General features: G+C 35.6%; 1 protein-coding gene across 1 annotated transcript; it reads left to right on the forward strand.

Annotated features, from left to right (window-relative positions):
• The first annotated feature begins 98 nt into the window (after positions 1-98).
• LOC131980486 (C-X-C chemokine receptor type 4-like) lies at positions 99-3,501 on the forward strand. Its single transcript, XM_059344731.1, has 3 exons — positions 99-385; positions 1,751-2,034; positions 2,890-3,501. Exons 1-3 carry the CDS (start codon positions 276-278, stop codon positions 3,483-3,485), a joined length of 990 nt encoding a protein of 329 aa, XP_059200714.1. The 5' UTR covers positions 99-275; the 3' UTR covers positions 3,486-3,501.
• Positions 3,502-15,358: the final 11,857 nt, after the last annotated feature.

Genomic DNA, 15,358 nt, shown 5'->3' on the forward strand with positions numbered 1-15,358 from the left:
TGTTTTTACTTGTTTTGGAAAGTCTTGACAAGACTAATTTTCTTGTTCCATTGGCAGATAATTTAGCTATTTTTAAGCAAAATACACCTCATTTTTGTACTTTTTTTCTTCTTTTTGAGCGGTGTTTTTTTGCAGTGTAAGATCAGTTTTGCTCCTCTTCCTCTCTGCAGCATATCGTCTTCGACTACGACTTCAATGACACAGGATCAGGGTCCGGGTCTGGGTCTGGGGACCTCGGGGGGGACCTGCAGGAGCTGTGTGACGTGGAGCAGGTGATGCGGGCCGACCTCCAGCAGGTCTTCCTGCCGGTGGTCTACGCCCTCATCTTCACGCTGGGCATCACCGGGAACGGCCTGGTGGTCGTGGTGCTGGGCTGCCAGCGCAGGTGAGACCAGCTGATGGTTGTCATGGCAACACAGTTATTAGGAGGATATGTTTACCCAGAAACTAAACTGCAAAAAAAGGTCTAAAAACCAGATAAAAACAGTAAATCTGAGTGAAATGATCTTGCTGCATGGACAGATAATTTACCTTGACAAGATTGATAATAATAATAATAATATTGATAATACATTTTATTTGTAATGCATTTTACATTAGAGGAAATCTCAAAGTGCTACAGGTTAAAAGCATAACAGTCTAATTATAAAAAGGATTTTAAAAAAGGAAAAACAGAAGAAAAGTAAACATACATACATGCATGCATGCAATTTCTAGATTTAATAATCTTAATTTAAGAATCTCGTTTTTAAAAAAGGACTAAAACTTTCCTTTTTATGCATGCATACATGTATGTATGCATGCATGCATAATCTAAAAACCATCTAGACAGGAGGAACCAAAGGTTTTGCTAAAAAAAAATGTAGTCCTTTTTTAAAAGTGAGATTCTTAATTTAAGATTATTAAATCTAGAAATAATGTTGAACGCTTAAAATAAGAAATTTACTCTTAAAACAAGATTTAGACAGATTTAGTGGGTTTTTTTAATTTATTTATTCTTTAAAACTTTGTTTATTAAGTTTTTTTCACAATAGAACACAGACATACAGGAACACTCAGAACAGAATCCCCACCCCAAAAAGTAAAAATAAATAAATAGATAGATAAAAAATTATAATAATAATTATAATAATAATGATAAATAGATGAATAAATCTAAGACAATATAAGTTAAGTATGTTGTAAAAGAGGACATATATAAACATAAAAAGGAGAGACTTTTACAGAGAAAAAAAACAAAACAAGCAAAAAACATTGGAGAAGTACAGTAAATACTAGATAGATAGATAGATAGATAGATAGATAGATAGATAGATAGATAGATAGATAGATAGATAGATAGATAGATAGATAGATAGATAGATAGATACTTCAAGCAATAAAATATAAAAATACAATAAAAAAAAATACAATAAAAAATAAAGTGTCTAAAGAAGGAGTATGTATTAAGGAGTAGAATAGAATTCCAGTGCAGAATAAATATGGATATGCAGTATAAAAATGTTGGTGCTATGAAACAAATAAGGTGCAATGAACAATGTTCATAAATACTGAAGAGTATTTAAGCAGGTTGTCATCTAAACACAATGAAATCTGTGGTTGTCCTAATTAACTTGAGTCATGCAGCTCTGATTTCTCCTCCACATATCTCAGAAAAGGTTCAATCAAATCTTTATTTAGTGTTTTGATCTTGTACAGCCCTTTGTCTCAGTGTGATGGATCCATTAAGCCCCCCTGGTTCTCTCCTCAGGTCAAAGTGCAGCCTGACGGACCGGTACCGCCTCCACCTCTCTGCTGCTGACCTGCTCTTCGTGCTGGCGCTGCCCTTCTGGGCGGTGGACGCCGCTCTGGGGGACTGGCGCTTCGGGGCGGTGACCTGCGTGGGCGTGCACGTCATCTACACGGTGAACCTGTACGGCAGCGTGCTGATCCTGGCCTTCATCAGCCTGGACCGCTACCTGGCGGTGGTCCGGCCCACCGACACCAACACCGGGGGGCTGAGACAGCTGCTGGCACACAGGCTGGTTTATGTCGGTGAGTGTCCAAAGACAAAGTTATTTATTTTATTTTTTATTTTTTTGGTAACACTTCACAATAACCATCTAAGTCAGGGGTCTCAAAGTCAAATTACCTGGGGGCCGCTGGAGGCAGTATCGAAATGACAAAAAAAAGACACAAAATTACTAAAAAAAGACACAAAATGACCCAAAAAAGACACAAAATGACAAAAAAAAATTAATTACTTAAAAAAGACACAAAATGATCCCAAAAGACACAAAATTATTTTTTTAAAAAGACACAAAATGACCCAAAAAAGACACAAAATGACCAAAAAAGACACAATTATTAAAAAAGACACAAAATTATTTAAAAAAAAGACAAAATTACAAAAAAAAGACACAAAACTTGACTATGACGGCATATTAGGGCCAAATATGATTTTTTTTAAAAATACAAACCTGGGGGAGGGGAGGTAATATTTCGAGAAAAAAGTTGCAAATTTACTAGATTAAAGTGACAAATCTACAAGAAAAAAAGTTGCAGATTTAAGAGATTTAAAGTGGAAAAAACATTTTTTTCTCCCAGATTCACCACTTTAAATCTCATAAATCTGCACATTTTTTTCTCGTAGATTTGCCACTTTAATCTCATAAACTTTTTTCTCCCCCGGGTCCGTATGTTTTTTTTACACATTCTGGCTGTATGTAATATCCTCCAATATTCTCTAGGGTTGAAATTTGGAATTTGAAAGTATTTCAATGAGTGGCCTATTAAGTGTTAAGGGGGTGGTCCGGGCTGCTGACTATGACAGGTGCCATCTCTTCTTCTTGTACTTCTGGCTCCACCAGTCCCTTATTTCTTCTTCTTCTCCTCCTCCTTTCCCTGCAGGAGCCTGGCTGCCTGCTGGCCTCCTGGCGGTGCCTGATTTGGTCTTTGCCCGGACTCAAGAAGGAGGCGAGGGAGCCACTCTGTGCCAGCGCTTCTACCCGGCTCACAACGCTCCCATCTGGGTTGCGGTGTTCCACCTGGAGCTGGTCCTGGTGGGCCTGCTGATCCCGGGGCTGGTCCTCCTCGTGTGCTACTGCGTCATCGTCACCCGGCTGACCCGGGGCCCTCTCGGGGGCCAGAGGCAGAAGCGGCGAGCCGTCAGAACCACCATCGCCTTGGTGTTCTGCTTCTTCGTGTGCTGGCTGCCGTACGGGGCGGGCATCTCCGTGGACGCCCTGCTGCGCCTGGAGGTGTTGCCCCGCAGCTGCGGCCTGGAGGTTGTGCTGGGCGTGTGGCTGGCGGTGGCCGAGCCCATGGCGTTCGCTCACTGCTGCCTCAACCCGCTGCTGTACGCCTTCCTGGGCGCCGGCTTCAAGAGTTCGGCCCGCAGAGCGCTCACGCTGAGCCGAGCCTCCAGTTTGAAGATTTTACCCCGAAGACGTCCGGGGGCCTCCACCACCACCGAGTCCGAGTCCTCCAGTTTACACTCCAGCTAGTGTTTGCTTGTGCTGTATATATGGCCCATTTCAGAATTGCGGGTACATTTGAAGTTTAGAAAAATTAAGAATTTTATTTCATTTTTTTCCATAAAACCTTTTTAATTCCCATAGAGAATACTTTAAATTTAACACTTCCAGCATTTGCCAAGCTTAAACATGTAAGATTTAAAATATTTAATCTGAAAATCATCGTAATGACAGTAAAATCAGTCAACTCTGTTGCAGACAAATTGGGGTAAATATGTATAGTACTCAAATGTAATACAGTTTAAAACCATGTCTTTCCTAAGAGAACTTTTGTCTTTACATCAGCTAATTCAACTTTAAATTTTCTAAGATAAAGATTCTTTTTTCAGGAGTAAAATCATTGACACATTTAATTGGAAAGTTGCCAAGACAGTTTGGATTTTCTCTAAATATTGCTCCAAAAATTAATGAAACGCTTTAAAATTTCATGTATAGTGAGAATGTTAATTATGACACAGCTTCTGGTTAGTTTGTCAACAATAAAACATATTTAATTCACATTTTTTTAAATAAAACTGTGAGAAACAGAGTTGACGCCTATGTAAATGGAGTTGACATGAATAACAGAGTTGACAAACTATGTGTAAAAGGCCAAAAACAGTAACTCTGTTATCATTGAAATGTTGACACATGTAACAGAGTTGACAATAACAGAGTTGACATTTTCCACCATTTTGTGCTTTAACTCCACATGCTAGCTTAAAACCAGATACCACATGTCATGAATAAAACCATAATATTATGAATTTTCATCATATAATTGTTTTTAAAAAAATGACTGACAGATTCACTAGAATATCCTAGTAACAGATTTGACATTTAATTAATCTACTGTTGGTGTATTCTCAACATTTTGTACAAGTTAATGAGAGAGAAAGTTTAACATTCATTAATTCCCTCCAAATCTTCTCTGCAAGAGGAAGTGACATCACTGGGTGCAGGTCTCATGTTTTTATTTGAATGCTGTAGGGTTTTTTATGTGGTTTTATAACGGCGATAACAGAGTTGACCGGATCATAGGGACAGATAAAAAATATATATTTTTAATGTTGAAATCCCATGTATTACAGAAAATAAATACTCTGTGCAACTGTAAGTATAAGGATTTATAGAATTAGCACAAAAAAACTGCTAATTTTAATGAATTATTTTATGTTAATTCAATATGAACATGTGAATCACAAGCTGAAGACAGCCAATAATTGGTGGGTAGGAATCATTTAATGAATATTTTACATATAAATTGTGCCTAAAATACACACCAATCATTATTATTGGGGAACATTCAATATAATTAGCAATATTATTTAAAACAGATCCAGTAAATACTTTTTTAGGGGGAAATAATCAAAGGTTTTCCTGGGAGACGCGAAATGTACCCGCAATTCTGAAATGACCCATATATATATTCAGTCATGGGGAAAAAATGATTAGACCACCATTGTTTTCTTCAATTTCTTGTTCATTTTAATGTCTGGTTCAACTAAAGGTTCATTTGTTTGGACAAATATAATGATAACAACAAAAACAGCTGATAAGAGTTAATTTAATAGCTGATATATAGACATTTAACATGGTTTTCTTGATAATAATTTTGGTTATTTTCAAGAAAACCATGGAAAATGTTTAGATATCAGCTCTTAACCCTTTATCAGGCAAAGAACTCTATTTGGTAACTTCAGGTAATATTTTGAGAAAAAAGTTGCAAATTTACTAGATTAAAGTGGCAAATCTACAAGAAAAAAATTCGCAGATTTAAGAGATTTAAAGTGGCAAATCTGTTGCGAAAAGAGTCGCAGATTCACGAGAAAAAAGTGGGAAAAAAGCTACTTTTTTCTTGCAGATTCACCACTTTGAATCTCATAAATCTGCGCATTTTTTTCTCGTAGATTTGCCCCTTTAATCTCGTAAACTTTTTTCTCAAAATATTATTTTCGTTTACACATTCTGGCAGTATGTAATATCCTCCAATATTCTCTAGGGTTGAAATTTGGAATTTGCAGGTATTTCAATGAGTGCCCTATTAAGGGTTAAAGTGGTGAATCTGGGAGATTTTCCCACTTTTTTCTCGTGAATCTGCGACTTTTTTTCTTGTAGATTTGCCACTTTAATCTAGTAAATTTGCAACTTTTTTCTCGAAATATTACCTGAAGTTACCAAATATAGTTATTTGCCTGATAAAGGGTTAAATTAAACTCTTATCAGCTATTTTTGTTGTTATCATTATATCGTATTTGTCCAAACAAATGTACCTTTAGTTGTACCAGGCATTAAAACAAACAAGAAATTTAATAAAAAGGTGCTCTAATAATGTTTTTCCATGCCTATAAATGTGTGTATACTGTGTAAATATGTATGTGTGTGTTTAAGTCAGAAGCAGTCTGCTGGCCCACGACTCGTCTTCTCCTCCTGTAAATACTGTTTTTAGATTCATGGTGCTGCTGAGCTTGTTGTTCACTGTTGTTAATGTTTGTAATAAAATATACAAAAATTGTGAAAATGTCTCTGAGTTTCTTGCTTCCTTAGTGAAACTGTGAATTCCTGGCTGGTACTTGAACCTCTCAACCACAGCGAGTCAGTGCCACCTTCACCACAGAGAGTTTCATTAAACAACACAAATAACACAAACAGTTTAGAGTCTGGGGAGGTTTTAGATGAAAGCATTTTTCAGCTTAACTCTACGGAGTCTTATAGGGCTATTTTGTCCATTTTTTAATCCTTTTCGTGTCTTTGTAAGTTATTTTGTGTCTTTTTTTTGTCATTTTGTGTCTTTTTTGGTCATTTTTATGTCTTCTGTGGGTTTTTTTTGTTATTCTGTCTTCTTATTTTGTGTCTTTTTGGTCATTTTGTGTCTTTATGTGTCTTTTTTGTGTCTGTTGTTGTGTCTTTTTTAGTTATTTTGTGTCTTTTTTTGTCATAACTGGTCCTTGGTGTCTTTTATGTGTCTTTTTGTGTCTTTTTTTGGTCATTGGTGTCTTTTTTGTGTCTTTTGGTCATTTTGTGCCTGTTGTTTTGTCTTTTTTAGCTATTTTGTGTCTTTTTTTGTCATTTTGTGTCTTTTTCGGTCATTGGTGTCTTTTATGTGTCTTTTTTTGTCATTTTGTGTCTTCTGTGGGTTTTTTTTGTTATTCTGTCTTCTCATTTTGTGTCTTTTTTGGTCATTTTCTGTCTTTTTTTTTGTCATTTTGTCTTTTTTTTGTCTTTTTGTGTCTTTTTTTTTGCTCTGCTTTGTTTCCTAGTCTGGATGTGATGAAGAAGCCATGCTTTGGCTCTTTTGGAGACTCCAGAGGGTTAATCACGATAAACACACAAAAGCAAAGGAACAGGAAAGGTGGCAGAGCCTGAATCAACTCTATTTGGTCTATTTGGTCTCATTCAGCTGCCAAAAAAACTGTCTAAATCATTGTTTGTGAAAATGCGACCGTTTCTCTTTATGTTCGGTTTGTTTGAGGGCACAGTTGGTTGTTTACAGATTCAGATTCTGTTGGAATTATCTGGCATTGTGGCGTGTGTTTCTAATCTTTATTATCATCAGCTAGTCTCCCTTTTGTATTGGCTCACGATCACTCAGCCGCCTCAATGCCATCTGAAAGCACTGATCCGGAGCGTGAACACAGGAAAAATTAGTTTTCGAAAACTGAAACTGTGACGTGAGACGTCCAGGTGTATCTGAGTCACACGTCTGTTTGTGTCACTGAAACACACATCTAGATTTATGTTGATGATATAAACAGTTTGTTGCTTCTACGTGAGAGAGACGGAGGCACCGAGGGGTCAGCAGGGACGTTTTACAGTGTTTTCCATGCACACACACACATACAAAGTGCTTCCCACATCACCTACTTCCACTGGGAAGTGAGAGAAACAGAAGCTGGAAGTTTACTGTGTCCTGTTTCCTTTATTTAGCAGAGAGGAGGAGGAGGAGGAGGAGGAGGAGGAGGAGGAGGAGGAGGAAGAGTTGTGAATGGGACTAAAAGGAAGAATACAGCAAGAGAATGAGAGTCAGAGTCAGCTTCCACATCGCTGTATTATACTGCAAAAACAAAAAAATGGGAAATAAATGACTAGAATTAAGCAAATACATGCTTGAAATAAGTCAAATTATTTGCCAACTGGTGCAGTACGTGAATGTTTCTTTGTAAGAATTCTTTAAATAAGTAAAAAATATATCTAGGAACTGGAAAAACCAACGATGTCTTGAATTAAATCCAAATATTCTTATTTTGAGCACTGTAGTAACTAGGGCTGCAACTAACGATTATTTTCATTATCGATTGTTTCATCTGTCGATTATTTAAACAATTAATCGATTAGTTGTTTGGTGAATAAAATGTCGAAAAATATCAATCAGTGTTTCCCAAACCACAAAATGAAGTCAAAAAGAGACAAAATTACCAAAAAAGACACAAAATGATTTAAAAAAGACACAAAATGACTAATAAAAGACACAAAATGACTAAAAAATAGACACATAATTTAAAAAAAGACACAAAATGACCAAAAAAAAGACATAAAATGTATAAAAATATCAATCAGTGTTTCCCAAACCACAAGATGACGTCCTCAAATCTCTTGTTTTGTCCACAAACCAAAGAGATATTCAGTTTATTGTCATAAAGGAACAAAGAAACCAGAAATATTCACATTGAAGAAGCTGAAATCAGAGAATTTGGACTTATTGTCTTTAAAAAAAACAACTGCTCAAAACAATTATTGGATTATCAAAATAGTTGACGATTGATTTAATAATCTATTATTGTTCGATTAATCGAATAATTGTTGCAGCTCTAGTAGTAACGTTAAAATAAGCCAGCAATACTTGAAACGAGCACGTTTTGGTGGATAGAAAATGCTTTTGAAATATCATTCAAACTGCATGCAAGTAAAACTCTCAATTGGAGCCAATATTTTAGGTAAAAACTCTCCATATTCAACAGTTGAACAGCTTGAAAAGCATGAAAAAGCTGACAATGTCAATCCTGAAAACAAGTATTTAAACAATAAGATAATTACATAAGCACATGATAATAATACTTATAATTAAATAAGCACATAAAGCTATGGTCAGTAGGTAAATTATGCTCAAAACAAGATATTTAACCCTCTGGGGTCTGAGACTATTTTGGCCCTTTTTGAATACTTTTGATTTTGCCTTTCATGTACCACATAAAAGATGTTTACTATACCGATATTTGATATCCATTTTTTCTTCACCTATATGATCTGACAATAATTTTTTTCGATTTAACCTACTTTATCAACATGTTGAGCCCAAAAATACACAAAAATTATGAAATCTGAGTTGAAAAATTATACTATTTACTACAATAAAAACCACAAATATGCTCAATCAACTGTTTTGGAACTTGAAAATGTAAACATAGGATGCATATATGAACATATAAAAAAGTAAAATTTAATTGTAATAAAACTATATACAAAAAGTCCCATAAAAACATGTATATTTATAAGCGTGTTTTTTTTTCCCTGTTAGCTGCAACTCTTCAAAAACAAACTATGTACAAAATGACATATTATCATTATTATCTTATCTTATTATCATATGTTTGGTTTTACATGACCTGGGAATGTCAATGTTGAATGTTTTTTTGTTAAACTTCACGTGATCTGATCAGGACGGCACGATCATAGAGCCCAGATAATTAAGATACTATTACCAGATATAAGAAGAAAATACTTGGTAAGCTTCATGTTTTTACAGTGTATATTGTGAATTTGTGTTCAGAAATGTGTGGATTCACTTCATCAACACTCGATACAAAAAAACTAGTGTTTCCTATATTCTCTCTCTCTCTTTCACTCCTTTACAAACACACACGCACACAGAAACACAATCCTCTTCTATTCATAGTGTATTGAAAACAGGAAAGACTTCCTGCGGCTCATTTTAGGAAAAACAAGCAGCTAAAACAATCAAACACCCCGAGCAGCTCGGAGCTGCAGCAGAATAAATCAGTTTAACAACAAGCTGAAGGAGCAGAAATAAACAGTCAGGACCTTGTTAGCACTTATGAATGATACAAATATCATAACAGTAGAGGATGGAATCAGCCTAATCACCCTCATGATATGATTTAATCCCCATACTAGAGTCACGATATGATATTATTGAGATTTCAAGCATTTTGTGATATGGTGAGTATTGCTGGGACCATATTCCAGCAGTGGTAGGACCAAGGTATCAGGGTTATTAGTTATTAGTGACCTGTTTGAAGCTGGGAAATTATTACTATCTGATGGACTGAAAGCCACACTGTAAAAAATGTTTGTAGAAATTACAGTAAAACACTGTCAAATTGCATCAGAAATAGGCCGTAAAATCAAAAATGTAATATCACCGTAGTAGATGCTTGTAATTACCGTAAATCAAGGAATAATGCAAAACTTTTAGACTGTAGAAAACACATTTTTTTCATGTAAAGTTAATGGAGAAATACCATAATGTCACAAGGACACAATCACCCTAAAAATAAAGGCACTACTCAGTCTAAATTACAGTTTTTGCTGATTTTTACATTTAAATTTACAGTAGAAAATGGAGAAATTTTACGGTGAAATTCTGGCAACCACAGCTGCCGGTATTTTACCGTAAATTAAACAGATTTTTTTTACAGTGCAAGTTTAGCTACCAACTAACAGTGGAGGACGAAGTATTCAGATCCTTTACTTTACAGTTCTACAATGTCATTTAGCAGAAGCTTTTATCCAAAGCGACGTCCAAATGAGAGTTAATACAACACAAGCAAGGATGAAGTCAAGAAACATAGTAAGAGTAAGAGCTGTTGGTCCAGTTCTAGTCCAGGGATGGGCAACTGGAGGCCCGGGGGCCACATACGGCCCGCACCCTCACTTGAAGTGGCCTCAGTACAACTACATGCATTTGAGCATGAAATCTTAAAAGTGCAGTGTAAAAATGCACAAAATTACTTCTTGTAATTAATGTTGGTCTGCTGTTCTTGCACTGAAAAAACAAACAATCACAGTAAGTGGTTATTTTTTATTTGCTTTAAACCTTTTGTATTCCTATTTATACTGTTAAACATGCATTAGAGCATGAAATATGTTAAGTTACTGCACTGTAAACATATAAAAAATTGCAGTTTCATCATATCTGGTTAAGTGTTCGCTCCTATATGTGGCCCTGTGGTAGTCAACATGATAAACTGAGGCCCCCTGCAGCATTTAACCCATAAGAACCCAGAACCTATTTATCCTTAAAGGAAAATCATGGGGGATATACCACAGACCAAGTGGACCATATAGAACACATTTATGATGTTTTAATAAAAAAATACTACCCCTAAATGTCAAAGATCTGTGATATGACATATATGTTACATTGGGCGTTTATGGAAGTTGTGTTTATGATATTTCTTATTTTAAAATACTAGAAAACTAAAAACTAGACACCTTTTCTGCTTACAGAAACACAAATTTTCTTTTTTCTTTGCATCTCCACCACATATATCAAAATTGTGACAGGATAGAATAGGATTATTTTTTGTTTATATTTCGTCAAATGTACTTAGATTAGAATTAGAATTGTTAAATGGGTTTAAACAAAAATAAGCTTTTTGAAATTAGCTACTTTTTAACATTTCTGTTTCCAGTCACACACATATTTAGGAGAAGTCACTTCTTGTCACAGTCACACAGTCTTGCTGAGGGATTTAATGAGTTAATGTGAAGCCTAAAGCTGAATATGGGAGATTATAGAACATTTAAAGTGTTTGTTACACGGGTGTCACCATAGGTTCTTATGGGTTAAGTTGCCCATCCCTGGTCTAGTCCATTAATTCAATTCAATTGGCTTTATTGGCATGACGTAACAATGTATATATTGCCAAAGCAAGCATCAGAAAAAAAGATAACAAGATAAGGAAAGCAATATTTACAATAAATTATTATAATTCTGTTATTCATTTTTTTTAAAAAGTGAAAAGAAAAACTAATAACAATAAAAGAAAGAAATATTTACAATCATTGAATTACAATCAACATATAATTTATACAATCTAACTGTCCCAGCAAAAAAAGAAGAAAAAATAAAATAAAAAATAAAAACAAAACAACCAACAGCTGTGTGTCACTGGCTGTGATTTTTTAGGACACAAGAGCAGTCAGTGCGATAGTTGTGGTGTGTGTTCAGTAAAGAGTTAAAGGTCTTCAGTCTCTTCTTAAAGATTGATCAGGACTCAGCAGATCAGATGGAGTTCGTTCCAAATGATTTATAAAAGAGAATAATGGAAATGGTCAGCGCTGTAACCTCTGTTCTAGCAGTAAGAACCTGCAGGCTCGGTCTCATTCCAGGTCCAGTGTTCGGGAGACGACCACATAAACAATGACCATGTGTCACCATGGGAACAGTCACTCAGCAGGAAGTGACTCTTTTTAAACTCTTCTCCTTCGTATCCTGCTGCTGCATCTGTTTGTTCACACCATCTTTGTTTTCACCTGTTCCCACAAATTATTACACCACAATACCACTGGTGGGAAGTAACTAAGTACATGTACTCAAGTACTTTACTTAAGTATACTTTTGAGGTACTTTGAGGTACTTTACTTGAGTATTTACGTTTTATGTAACTTTGTACTTTTTACTCCTCTACATTTAGCTGACGGCTTTAGCTACTTTTCAGTGTGAGATTTAACATAAAAGCATGATCAATTTAAAGTTTTATTTAAATTTAAAACCCTCACAACAGTATAAGTAGTATCAAAATGTACTTAAAGTATCAAAAGTAAAAGTACTCGTTATGCAGAATGAACCCACTCAGATTGTTTTATATATTCTAAATATATTATTACATTATTATCATTATTGATGAATTTAGGTAAGCAGCATTTACAAAATGCTTGTTTTAATACAAAAGTATCAGCATCAAAATGTACTTAAAGTATCAAAAGTAAAAGTACTCGTTATGCATAATAGACCCATTCAGATTGTTAAATATAATCCAAATATATTATTGTATTATTATTATTATTGATGCATCTATCTAAGTAGCATTTTAATTTTCCCAAGATATGGCAGATTTTAACGACTTAATATACTGTTATGAGGTTTCATCTATCAATCTAAAAAAGCAAGAAGCGTCTGTGTGTGTGTGTGTGTGTGTGTGTGTGTGTCTGTGTGTGTGTGTCCCAGTGTGCATTTGTGTCGTTATAATGTGTGTTACGACTGTTGCGTGTATGCAAAAATGCATGTGTGCCTTGTGAATATGTATGATTGTTCTTGTGCATAAAGATTCTCCACATTTATGTTTTTCTGTGTGTGTGTGTGTGTGTGTGTGTGTGTGTGTGTGTGTGTCTGTGTGTGTGTGACTGTCTGTGTGTGTGTGTGTGTCTGTGTGTGTGTCTGTGTGTCTGTGTGTGTGTGTCTGTGTGTGTGTGTGTGTGTGTCTGTGTGTCTGTGTGTCTGTGTGTGTGTGTGTGTGTGTGTGTGTGTGTGTGTGTGTCTGTGTGTGTGTGTGTGTGTGTGTGTGTGTGTGTGTGTGTGTGTGTGTGTGTGTGTGTGTGTGTGTGCGTGTGTGTGTATGTGTGTCTGTGTGTGTCTGTGTGTGTGTGTGTCTGTGTGTGTGTCTGTGTGTGTGTGTGTGTGTGTGTGTGTGTGTGTGTGTGTGTGTGTGTGTATGTGTGTCTGTGTGTGTCTGTGTGTGTGTGTGTGTGTCTGTGTGTGTGTGTGTCTGTGTGTGTGTCTGTGTGTGTGTGTGTGTGTGTGTGTGTGTGTGTGTGCGTGTGTGCGTGTGTGTGTGTATGTGTGTCTGTGTGTGTGTGTGTGTGTGTGTGTCTGTGTCTGTGTGTGTGTCTGTGTGTGTGTGTGTGTGTGTGTGTGTGTGTGTGTGTGTGTGTGTGTGTGTGTGTGTGTGTGTGTGTGTCTGTGTCTGTGTGTGTATGTGTGTGTGTGTGTGTGTTTGGGGCTCAGTGTGCATCTGTGAAGGTAATATGTGTGTTATTTTCTGCATGTGTGCAATGAAATAGATGGTCTTATGAATATGCATGCATGTAGGCTTGTGTGTGTTTTCATGCATATATATTCTACATATTTATTAATTTGTGTGTGTGTGTGTGTCCACCTATCTTTAGGAGTTTTAAAGTTCGATTTTCCAATAATATTCTAATAGTTTCCAGTGAATATCAAGGTTCAGTGTGTATGTGCTGGATGGTGTGGTACCTTATGAACAGTAAGTGTTTCATGGAGTTGCAGACGTTGTTGTGTGGCATGTAATGTATGAATACATACTTCCTGCGGGCTCTGCACTAGTTTATAAAAAATAGATAATCACTTAAAATGTATCATGTTTTTTTATGTTAAATCTTGAAGTGAAAACTAACTACAGACACACACACACAGCTGTCAGGTACAGATCAAACACACACATTGTACAGTGGAAGAAGTATTTAGATCTCTTACTGAAGTAAAAGTACAAAAGTATCAGCATCAAAATGTGCTTAAAGTATCAAAAGTAAAAGTACTTGTTATGCAGAATGAACCCACTCAGATTGTTTTATATATTCTTAATGTATTATAGGATTATTATTATTATTGATGCATTTAGGTAAGCAGCATTTACATGTTTCTCAAGGAAGGGCTCATTTAAACTACTTAATATACTTAATATAAGGGTTTTAAATGTAAATAAAACTTTACATTTATCATGTTTTTATGTTGAATCTCACACTGAAAAGTAACTAAAGCTGTCAGCTAAATGTAGAGGAGTAGAAGTATAAAGTTACTTAAAATGGAAATACTCATGTAAAGTACAAGTACCTCAAAATTATACTTAAGTACAGTACTTGAGTAAATGTACTTAGTTACATTCCACCACTGGAGGTTGATATTATATAAAATGCCGACTCAAAATAATTGATGGCTGTGATCCTCTTGTGACGCATGTATGTGTGTGTGTGTGTGTATGTGTGTGTGTGTGTGTGTGTGTGTGTGTGTGTTTGCCTACAGATGGTCCGGTTCCCTCATATTCAGACAAGTTGAGCTTCCTGCAGCTGAACAATCGTGGGAAAAGCAGAGGTCAAGACCAGCGGGGAAATAAAGAGAGAAGGACTGGGTTGGATGACTTCCTGCTGTGTTCCTGGTGGAGTCACACAATGTGACAGGTGAAACCAATAGGCTGCCGGGAGTGTTTGTATTGACCTCCGCAGGTGGAGACGTGAGAATGATGTGGGAGCAGAAATAGACATTAATAGAATAATAGAGTGGAGATCAGAGCTGCAGGTGGTCCTGGGACGGAGCCCTGCTGGACACCATTTATTTTATCTACAACACTTTACTGGAGCCTCACAATCAGGATTATTAGCACTATATAAACCCTGAATAGGTTGTTTAACCATCTGGGCCCACTATTATTTATGAGGGGCCTTCAGGGACATCATTTAGAATTACCATTGATTGATTGAGAATTTATTTGAACACAAAATAAAAGATGAACATTTAAAAACAAACGAACAACAATAAATACAAGACAACAACACAAAATGAAACAACAACAAGACTCAACACTTATTTGTGTTCAAAAGGAGTCAAAGCTTATTAAATCCCTTCTCCCTATGTTAATTTACTATATTCAGTTATATAACAACAATAATATATATATATATATATATATATATACACACATATATATATATGTATATATATATATATATATGTATATATATATATATATATATATATATATATATATGTATGTATGTATGTATGTATGTATGTACATAGTAATGTAGTTTATAAACTCATTATTACCATTATTAACATACATAACTTACATACACATATAAAATAAAACACATTCACTCACTATAGT

The sequence above is a fragment of the Centropristis striata genome, chromosome 11 (assembly GCF_030273125.1).
Source record: "Centropristis striata isolate RG_2023a ecotype Rhode Island chromosome 11, C.striata_1.0, whole genome shotgun sequence".
Classification (NCBI taxonomy): Eukaryota; Metazoa; Chordata; class Actinopteri; order Perciformes; family Serranidae; genus Centropristis; species Centropristis striata.